The 10,999-nt window shown below is 35.9% G+C and overlaps 2 protein-coding genes across 6 annotated transcripts in view; both read right to left on the bottom strand.

Moving 5' to 3' along the window:
- LOC107694863 (cysteine-rich with EGF-like domain protein 1) overlaps positions 1-4,693 on the bottom strand; it is a 5,246-nt gene extending 553 nt beyond the window's left edge. Inside the window, exons 1-6 of the mRNA XM_016494556.1 lie at positions 4,689-4,693; positions 3,018-3,187; positions 2,848-2,931; positions 2,422-2,517; positions 913-1,053; positions 260-323 (exon numbers count right to left, since the gene is read on the bottom strand). Of these exons, the coding sequence (XP_016350042.1) occupies positions 260-323; positions 913-1,053; positions 2,422-2,517; positions 2,848-2,931; positions 3,018-3,187; positions 4,689-4,693 (560 nt within the window). The remainder of the gene's footprint in view (positions 1-259; positions 324-912; positions 1,054-2,421; positions 2,518-2,847; positions 2,932-3,017; positions 3,188-4,688) is intronic.
- il17rc (interleukin 17 receptor C) overlaps positions 4,532-10,999 on the bottom strand; it is a 14,802-nt gene continuing 8,334 nt past the window's right edge. For 3 of the 5 annotated variants that reach the window (XM_016494588.1, XM_016494590.1, XM_016494587.1), the window contains exons 11-16: positions 8,629-8,846; positions 7,773-7,829; positions 7,624-7,666; positions 7,352-7,447; positions 5,650-5,697; positions 4,532-5,546 (exon numbers count right to left, since the gene is read on the bottom strand). In XM_016494588.1, the coding sequence (XP_016350074.1) occupies positions 4,861-5,546; positions 5,650-5,697; positions 7,352-7,447; positions 7,624-7,666; positions 7,773-7,829; positions 8,629-8,846 (1,148 nt within the window). In that variant the 3' untranslated portion in view covers positions 4,532-4,860. The remainder of the gene's footprint in view (positions 5,547-5,649; positions 5,698-7,351; positions 7,448-7,623; positions 7,667-7,772; positions 7,830-8,628; positions 8,847-10,999) is intronic. The other 2 variants (XM_016494589.1, XM_016494593.1) reach the window with 1 other exon arrangement.

The raw sequence follows: 10,999 nt of genomic DNA, 5'->3' as shown, positions 1-10,999 counted from the left end.
CTCCGGGGGAAGGAGTGGTGCGGTCACCATCTCCTGAAGAGCAGGATCCAAGAACTCCGGGTCGCCCGTCCCAGGGACGCCACCTGCCCTGGCGGTCCACGGGCTTGGCAGGGGCGGAGGCGGGCTGCGCTGGTTTCCTGCAGCCAGCTCCACGCTGCGGCCGTTGTGAAGGCTGCTGCTGTGGCCACGCCGGAGCGGGAGATCCCAATTCGTCAGTCACGACTGACGTAACGTCGAACGTGACTGACTGAAAGGGAACATCTGTTGCAGAACCTCAATTTCATCCTCATGAATGTCGTCAAAAAGACCCTTTTCTTCAGACGCTGAGGAGAGAGACAGGAAGTGATCGGTGAATTCAGAAACATCCACAAGTGCATTTTGCATTACATTATGTGATTTAAATGCAGTGTTAAATGCATAAAGTCTTTATTTTTGTTTTCTTTGCGCACAAAATGTATTCTCGTAGCTTCATAAAATTACAGTTGAACCACTGTCACATGGACTATTTTAATGATGTGCTTACCACCTTTCTGGTCTTTGAATGTGTCAGTTGCATTGCTGTCTATGCAGGGTCAGAAAGCTCTCAGACTTCATCAAAAATATCTTCATTTGTGTTCTGAAGATGACGAATGTCTTACGAGTTTGGAACGACATGAGGGTGAGTAATTAATGACAGAATGAGAGCTATGCCTTGATCCCTAACTTCTTGAACTAAAATAACTACAATAATATTTTTTAACTAATAAAATGACAAAACCACTGAACACTGAAAAAAAAACTTTAAAACAAACAAATAAATGAAAATGAATGCTAATATATCAATACTCAATAATACTAAAATAACATGAACACAGACTCTTTGATACACAGATTATACCTGTGTTATTTCATATCTGTGAAAATAAAACTCACCTGTTGTCTGGCTCCTCTCACAGGTGTCGCCTCTGCGTGTGTAACCCACTGCACACTGACAGTGAAAAGAGCTCTCTGTATTTACACAGAACATACTGACCCTAGGACAGGCCAACACCTCCTCAGCGCACTCGTCTATATCTGCAGGAGAAACAAAATACAGAATACAGAAACAAAATACAGCTGCGTACATATACACGTAATGCAAATTTAAAAATGAGATAAACAGACAGCTTTATAGTTATATATACATATCAACTTTATAGTTACAATTATAGAACAAATAGACAGTTTTGTTGCAAAATACTAAATATTTAAAATAACAATGTATGTATTGAAAAATTATAATTAGTGTTGTTGTTCTTGACATTATTGGTGGAAATGCTTCTTGTAGCCACAAGATGGTACCATTGCAGAAGAACTAATATGTGTCATCATTACAGACAAGATTAATTTTCTGTTCTTGTATGTTTTCAAGCTCGATACAGCAGCAGCAAATTCCCAAATGAAACTATAATATATTTTAAATGAATTAGTCCAGCCATTAGTAGTATGGCAATCAAGATTAAGGAACTTTTTTACATTATTCAGCAAAACAAAGCAAGTCTAAAATGGGATTTGAATGGGAAAATATAAAAACATACTTAGAAGTTCTAATTTATTTCAAATTATGTCCTTTTATACATTTAGAATGGTGATGTCTTCAGGCCGATGTTTGCCAGATGTGACACTTTCAGCTGACAAAAACAATTAAGATGTTTGTTATCAAATTACCTAACACTAGTGTTTTTACCCAGCTAACAAGGAACATTCTCAGAACTTTAGGTTCGTAACTTAGTGAGAACATTGGCAAACATTTTTAGAACATATCTTTTCATTTTTTATACTACTACCCATATTTTATACAACGGGTTGAAAAACTAGACAATACAAAACTAGTTATACCTACCTGAAAAACTAAAAAGCAATTTATTTCATTTGTAGGCCTATCGTTATTTTTTATTTGTGCTATCATTAGTAATTTCTTTATTTGTTCTTATTTTATTATTAACTGCTTAGCCTCCTTGTATTTTTTTATTCAATTCAAAGTTTTAAATCAAGCTATCTGGTGCTACTGCAACAAAATTACCCAGCTGTAAAATCAAAAATACACTGAGTGAGCAAAACTTTGTTTAATTACCATTATAACTAGCTATCTCACAATGTTTACATATGAATAAAAGCCTACATTCAAATCTGTCATATAAATTGGTCTTTTCATTAGAACTGATTGCCACCATTGATGGCCAAATTGTTTTTATAATATTAAAAATATCTGTATGACAGTATAATTTGCAGTTCTTCCCTGCTGTACCAAATATCTATACTTTTCAAAGTATCATATCGAAGTTAGAAATTCAAATATTGTGACAAAATTCATTTTGTAGGGTGCCACAAATTTGTTAAAATTTCCAAAGGGTGCCGCGACTAAATAAAGGTTGGGAAACACTGATATAGACTACAACTCACCTATGCATCTCATGCCTGATGATCTGTAACCAGCAGCACATTTCCTACAGCGGGCAGGTCCTCCACCCATACAACCAACACAGGCCTTATCACATCCTGAAAAAGGACAAATAATAAAACAACTTGGTTACACATTATTTAAAGGTGTCCTTATTACAGTGTAATTATATATTTACTGAGTAATATTAATTAACTACATGTACTTACTATATGCTTAGGTTTAGGATTAGGGTTTGGGTTACTTGCATGTAATTATGCATAATTTGTTGTTATTAAAATAGCAAGTGCATGTAACGTGTAACAAGGACACCATAAACTAAAGTGTACTAACAGCTTTTATACTGTATTAAACCACATATCATATTAAGTGCATGTGTAAAATGTGTTACTCTGCTGATCCATGTGTTGAGGAAAAACCACGCTGACCTTTGCATTCATAAGAGCCATGGGTGTTGAAGCAGTATGTGTTGTCGGGACACCGATCCAGATCAGTACCACATTCATCGATATCTGTCCGTGTAAGAGTGTAGATGTGAACTTCAGAGTGAAATAGACCATGAGGTGAATCAAGCGTACAGTCTGTTCATCTCACTCACCCACACAAAGGTTGTCATGCAGGATGAATCCAGTGTGGCACTGAAGGCACTGGGCTTTCTCTGGGCCCCCGCATGCTTTACAGTGCTCTGAGCAGTTCTGACCCGAAATTAGATGAAAAATGGCCACGCAGAGCACAGCAGACAGGAAGAACATCCGTGAGGGTGACGTGCTTCAAACCCCCACTTTCCACAAAGTTTATTGTTAGAATGACATGGGATGCTTTTAAAATCAGGAATTTGTTTGAAGAAAAAAAGTTGATTTCATTTACAATTAATTTCATTTACAAAGACATATTTATATATAGTATATTATGTTATATAAAAAAAAATCATAGTGTTTAAAGAGAAAGAACTTTGTTAAATTAAGCCAATGCTTTTATGAATCATCATTTTATACAATAGATTAATTGTTAGTGCTGCTTAGCTGTGATAATTATTCTCTAAATGATTGCATTTTTTAAAGTGATTTTAAATGTTCTAGTTTCACATGTTGTTATTACTGTAGCCTATATTGTACATTTTTCTTGTTTATTGTAATTTATTAGTTTAAATCTATGAATTGTATTAGTATTTATGTAAAAACAAAAAAACCTATAAGAAATTCTTGTTTTCTTTTCAAGTTTCTAAAGCCAAGTAGCTAAATATAACATTTGGAGTTGCAGTGTGAGTATAAGATTGAATTTTTTATTGATTTTTTTTTTTAGTTACGATATTAGTTTAGGGGGCGAAAGGGGCGACCTAAATTATATCTGACCATGCATGCTAAACCGTAATGCATTAAAACAAAATCAACAAGCAGAATGCAAAAGTTTAGAAAAGACCAGCATGGAATTTATGTTTTAAATACAAACTTTTAAAACCAGCAAACAGACAAGCCTGGTTGTGAATGTATGTAGCCTATGTATGTATCCCTGATAGGCGTCTATTTGATGTCTGCATTTACATCTGAAAGACGTCTTTTTTAGTGTTTGCTCATCTGCAATATGTCTATAGGACGTTATCAGATGTCAAATAGACGTTTATTAGATAGGCCTATCTTTAAGATGTTTATGATTTAGAATGTATGTAAAACTGACATCTTAAAGACCTGTGTCAGATGTTTGTACACAGCAGATGCTTTCCAGATCAAGCAATCTTTAACAGACTTCTTGCAGATGTGCTATCTGTTGGCTATATTCCCTCTATTCTATAGGCCTACCACTCATCAGACCATGACAAAGCACTAATGTCAAAACTGTATATTTGAGTACAACCAGAGCATTTCAAATGTACCGTATATTACAAAAGTTCAATTAAAATATATATTACAGCCATATATAAAATATGTGAATAGCAATATTTACATATGAAATTTGTGTATAGATATTAGCCAAAAGCCATTATTTACAACCATTGAATAAAAGCCGAGATGAAAACAGTAAGTTAGAGGAAATTTCCTTCCAAATACCTATGAAAACATAGGGGTATATACTGTATGTACAGTATGAATATGACGTATTTTTTAGTGTATTTATAAATTTCTTTACTTCCTATAGCGTCTGTACTGTGGAATTTCCTCATTTGGACTTTTAAGTACATGCAGACTTCCTTCTTAAGCTATTCCCAGCGATAATAGCCAGTTACTGTAAATATGTCTGTATTATGCCATATTCACGTAGTATTCAAAGGTACTTCATGATGGCATTTGGTATTTCCAAGCATGCTCATAAAAACATGGCATCACCATGTTTTTTGGACCTTCTGGTACTTTTATTGTTCATGTTATCTGTCCATAGTCCATACTGACAGATTGTGACTGACAATCAAAACAATGTTCTGGTGTGACAAGGGAGTAAATGATACATCAATGCTGTTCATTTTTGAGAAACATTCTTTCCTCTGTGTCTTCCGTGTCTAGGCTGAGTGAATCAAATTGAGTGAGCATGGATTCAGTCCTCACCCTCGACTTAAAAATGTTCTGCACTCCTTGGGCCAGCTTTCTCTGTGCCTTTTTCATCCACCACATCTTCTTCAACTTCCCGCTCATGTTATTTGGGCTCTCCAAACACAGTTCCATAAGTAATCCCTGAGACTGTGAGGGCAGTTTATAAAGCGGCAGGCCCCTCAACAGCTTTGGCATGTCATGCTCCTCATTGATGGGAAGTTCATGAACGTCTAACTGCACAAGGACGAACCGCTGAGCAGCGCAGCCCTTCTGACGGTCAGCAAAAATGCAGCCCAATGCCGAAGCCAGCATATCTGAGGAGTATGTGGCAGGATTGCTTCGTCTTTCCACTGCAATTTTCCAATACAACTCGGCTCTCTGCAGTGTTGTCGGAGAAAGCACCAGAAGGGCCTTCCCTCCATGATTTTGGATGTGATCGAGCTTAGAGTGGAGCCACGCGGCCGGGCCGCAAGAACCGAGCTCTGTTTGGTTCCACAGATCGAGAAATACTCTGAAACCCAGCTCAGAAAACAACTGGCCCAGCTCACACACCAGCTGTGGGTCCGTGGCTGAGGAATGGAGCAACAACACCTGTCCCCTCATATCTAGAGAGAGAAATGAGGAGGGCATGAGATTATCATAAGGTAAGTTTTCCTATGCTAAAAGGCTTCTTGATAATAAGACACACAAATGACTGTAAACAAACACCTTGTGTACCTTGAGAATGACATCTTCTGTCCCATTCGCTAAGCGACCCTGAGAGAGGCACATACAAGAATGTAAAATCTCATCAAAGGAGAAGACTTTCTTTAATACTTCAAGGAATAGTTCACCCCAAAATAAAAAAAAAATAAAAAAATAAATGCTGAAAATGTATTCACACTCAAGCCATCCGAGATGTAGATGAGTTTGTTTCTTTATCAGAACAGATTTGGAGAAATGTGCATTATATCACTTGCTCACCAATAGATCCTCTGCAATGAATGGGTGCCGTCAGAATGAGAAACCAAACAGCTGTTAAAAACATCACAATAATCCACAAGTGACCCACATGACTCCAGTCCATACAATAATGTCTTGTGAAGCGAAAAACTGTATGCTTGTAAGAAACTAATCCATCATTTAAGTTAATTCATTTTTTTTCATTAAGATGTTTTTTTTACTTCAAACCAATGGTTCCAGCTAAAATACAAGTCCTCTATCCATAATGTTGCTTTATTTCATCTCATCTGAATCAGGAGAGAAATATGCACAGATCAAGTACTGTTTACAAGTTGAAAACAGTTCTAAACAAATATGCAAGTGGATTTTAATGTGAGATGCCAACAGGGGATTTTTCACTGGAGGAAGTGTTATTATGGATTATGGACTCATATTTTGGCCAGAAGCACCAGTAACTTCTTATTGATGGATTTGTTTCTTACAAACATGCAGCTTTTCACGTCACAAGATTTTAATTGATGGACTGTATATGTGTGGGTTACTTGTGGATTATTTTGATATTTTTATCAGCTGTTTGGACTCTCATTCTGACGGCACCCATTCACTGCAGAGGGTCCATTGGTGAGCAAGTGATGTAATGCTAAATTTCTTCAAATCTGTTCCAATGAAGAAACAAACTCATCTATATCTTGGTTGGCCTGAGAGTGACTAAATTTGTATTCCTTAGAAATTTCACTAAAAAGAGTATAAGACACAAAAAGTGGTCAGATGGGTGAAAGAACACAAAATGAAGAAGGAGTTGAAAAAGACAAAGAGCCTGCTGAGATGGAATAAATGATTTCTACACAGATCACCACAAAAATATGTGCCATTCACAGACACACGTGAATAGAGCTATTGAGAGCAAAAAGAGTGTCTGGTCAACATCTCAACAAAAACCTCAACTCTATCTCTCTTTCACCATCTTAAATCCAATCAAATAATAAGAAATTACTGATCAGTCGTACTTTGACAGCACAGTGGTTATCAGTCTCTAGCATAAAATATTTTGAATTTACTTTGAGATTTTTGATGGATTTTTCAATAGCCACTTGCAATATCTAGAGCAGTGTAGCAAGTGGTCAAATAATGGCAATTAAATAAATATTGATCTTATTTTAATATTAATCTTTCAATCTATTTATATTAAAATATTAATTATTATGTATATATAATATTAAATCTAATCAGTTTAATGTGTCTTTGCTAAATTAAATATAGAATTGATGTATATATTTAATATAATTGTATTATTTTATATAATGAAATGAAATACATGCTGTATAATAATAATAATAATGGTGATTTTAGTTGGGAATGTAAGTCATCCCCTACATTCTGTTGTAGTTTCTTTGTTGCAGAAAGGAAAAACATCTTTCTATATACTTTCTATATAATCAAAGAGATGCTGTAGATAGCAAAGACTTACATTTGAGTTTGTTCACCAGGAGAAGTACTCCAAAAGCAGTCAGACAAACAAAGACCAGCGGCAGAAGAAGAAGAAGGCTCCAATACTGCCGCTCCACTAAAACAATATGAAGTGAACAATAAACCAACTGATGACAACTGCCATACCCATATTCAGTATAGTGAATGTTAGTTTTAGTACATCGAACACACAAATATCAATGTGATCAAATGACAATGAACGGCAGCTCTAAACAGGATATAAATGAGATGTTTTTCTCATCACACACTTACAGGGATGTTGACAGTACCGCGCAATCTTTCTATCTACTTCAAGCTGCAGACAAAGACACAGACAAAGATGAATGTTTACCATGTTCATTGTCTGTTTGCACTAAATGACTGATGAATGCAAGAAATCAAAAAGGCAGATGGTATCATACCATCACGCAGAGCTGCTGGTGATTCCGTGACCTGATATTCACAAACCTCCCTGATGCCTGCAGAGAACAAATATCATTAAAGCAAACTGCTTTATAGCCAACTGGAAAAACAATTATTAGCTTTGACCTCAGATGGAGCAAACGCCATATTTAATTTCACATGAATTAAAATGAAAGCCAACAAGGGTCCATTTAACATAATAGGTTGTTTTGCACCTGGGAGTCAATCATTCAGTTTCAAAAGTCTGGAAGTCACTATGAAAGGGAGCTCAATAGTGAAAATGCTTCTATTGTTGCATTCTTTCAAATTTAAATAATACAAAATTGTTGTCATTGACAATTTATGTTGCCCTTTTACTTTAATGTTTAATCTTCTTTAAATATTTATTTATTTTACATCAAAATGTCTTTCTGATATGGAAGCCTGCTTTCACCAAAGAATGAAAAACATTCAAAAGATAATTACAACTTTTTGTCTCACATTTCTGTCTTTTTCAAAGTCAGAATTCTAAGAGAAAAGTCAGAAATGCGAGATGTTAACTTGCAATTCTGAGATTTAAAAAAAAGTCAGAATTACATTGATTTATCAATGTACTGTATATATGTATTATTCATTTATTTATTTTTCTTTCCCATGACGGAAACAGGAAAGGTAAATAAATAAATACATGCATACAACTTTGTTTAAACGTGTTTTTTTTATTCTAAAAGCATTTATTTCCAGGTTTCAATTTAAAAATCCTAGATTTCAGTGTGGTGTTAGAGGTTATATATCCCACTGTTGCAGTGTTTCTACTTCCTTACAACCTCATTTAATTTATGACAGAAAATACATATACCCAAAATGTATATTTACCCATAGTATTGTGCTGTTTTCTCTCCAATCATTACAGCATTTCTGTCTGAATCCTTCAACTTCTGTGCATTTTCCATCTGCCTCGAGCTGACACGGCCACAGTTCGGCTCTTATCCTGCAGGGCACTGTGAAATTCCAGCTTAGCACTGGTTTACCATCATTTGTCTTGATGTGGGCTAAAGACACTGACATGTTGCTCAGGACATTGGCTTTAAATACTGCCAGTGGAAAAAAAATGTGGGAAGACAAAATAAATGAAGATGGTGTTGAACATCCTCCATATCCAAATCACTAATGCTAACTTTTATTTTTAAGAAAAGTGTAGATCTTAGATCAGTGATTCTCAACCAAGGAGCCAGGGTCCCCTAAGCGGCACTAGATTATTTAAAAATGATTTAAAATCTGACAAAACAAGTATTAAAATAATTTTCATGTAAATAAATGAAATCTTATAATGAATATATATCATACACTAGTTATTTTATAGGGTATAAATAAAAAAACAATTAAAATATTATTTTTTATAATTATATTTTACAAGTAATTAGAAAGCAATCCTGCCCCTAGTCAGTGGAAATTAATATTAATTGGTTCAGTCCCAACTGATGGCCTATAAAAAGGTGTCCTGTGATGAACCATGTACAGAGAGTTTGTCCACTGTGCGTTTAATTAGGGAAGAATAAAACTGATCAACAAAGACATTACTGTATGGATTAGACAAAACTCCTTGTGTTTCAGGTGAGAGCGGAGCAGGCAAGACTGAGGCAAGCAAGTACATTATGCAGTACATTGCAGCAATCACCAACCCTAGCCAGAGAGCAGAGGTCGAGAGGTCAGTTTTCTGGGGATACTGACAGCTCTGGACTTTTTAGGGCTATTTTTTATTTTCTTTTGTAGTTAATTTAGTGCTGGGCAACGATTAATTGCGATTAATCAGATCCAAAATAAAAGTTTTTGTTTATATAATATATAGCGGGTAAAATAATTATTGAACACCTATATTACACCTATATTTCTCAGTAAATATATTTCTAAAGGTGCTGTTGACATGAAATTGTCACCAGATGTCGGTAACAACCCAAGGAATCTATACAAAGAAAACAAAACAAATAAGTTCAGAAATTAAGTTCTGTGTAATAAAGTGGAATGACCCAGGGAAAAAGTATTGAACACACGAAGAGAGGGAGGTGCAAAAAGGCATGGAAATCCAAGACACCAGCAGAAATCTATCAGTAATTAGAGAGCAATCCTGCCCCTAGTCACTGGATATTAATATTAGCTGGTTCAGAAACCTTAAATTCTTAAATTCTCAACTGATGGCCTATAAAAAGGTGTCCCATGACCAACGTGTCACACAAGAAACATTTCATGATGGGAAAAAGCAAAGAGCTCTCAAGACCTTCGCAACCTTATTGTTGCAAAACATACTGATGGCATTGGTTAGAGAAGGGTTTCTATACTTCTGAATGTTCCAGTGAGCACTGTTGGGGCCATAATCCGGAAGTGGAAAGAACATAATTTCACCATAAACCGGCCACGACCAGGTGCTCCTCGCAAGATTTCTGACAAAGGAGTGAAAAGAATTATCAGAAGAGTTGTCCAAGAGCCAAGGATCACTTGTGGAGAGCTTCAGAAAGACCTGGAATTAGCATGTGCAATTGTTTCAAAGAAAATAAGTACAATAAGTAATGCACTCAACCGCCGTGGCCTGTATGCACACTCACCACGCAAGGCTCTATTGCTGAAGAAAAAGCATGTTGAAGCTCGTTTCAAGTTTGCTGTACAACATTTAGACAAGCCTGTGAAATACTAGGAGAATATAGTCTGGTCATATGAGACCAAAATTAAACTCTTTGGATGCCATAATTCACACCATGTTTGGAGGCCAAATGGCACTGCACATCACCCCAAAAACATCATGGTGTATCACTGGTAAAATTCATATAATTGAAGGAAGGATGAATGGAAAAATATACTGAGACATTCTTGATAAAAATCTGCTGCCATCCACCAGGATGATGAAGATGAAATGAGGGTGGCCATTCCAGCGAGACAATGATCCCAAACACACAGCCAAGGAACCTCTCAACTGGTTTCAGAGAAAGAAAGTAAAGCTTCTAGAATGGCCCAGCCAATCACCTGACTTGAATCCAAAAGAAAATCTATGGAAAGAACTACAGATCAGAGTTCATAGAAGAGGCCCACAGAACCTTCAAGATTTGAAGACTGTTTGTGTGGAAGAATGGGCCAAAATTACACCTGAGCATATGACTAGTTTCTCCATACAGGTGGAGTCTTGAAGCTGTCATTAACAACAAAATCTTTTGTACAAAGTATTAAATACATTTCAGTAAGCGTGTTCAATACTTTT

Source organism: Sinocyclocheilus anshuiensis, unplaced genomic scaffold, assembly GCF_001515605.1.
Source record: "Sinocyclocheilus anshuiensis isolate Anshui unplaced genomic scaffold, SAMN03320099.WGS_v1.1 scaffold294, whole genome shotgun sequence".
NCBI classification, from domain to species: Eukaryota; Metazoa; Chordata; class Actinopteri; order Cypriniformes; family Cyprinidae; genus Sinocyclocheilus; species Sinocyclocheilus anshuiensis.
This window is presented reverse-complemented; position numbering and strand designations above follow the sequence as displayed.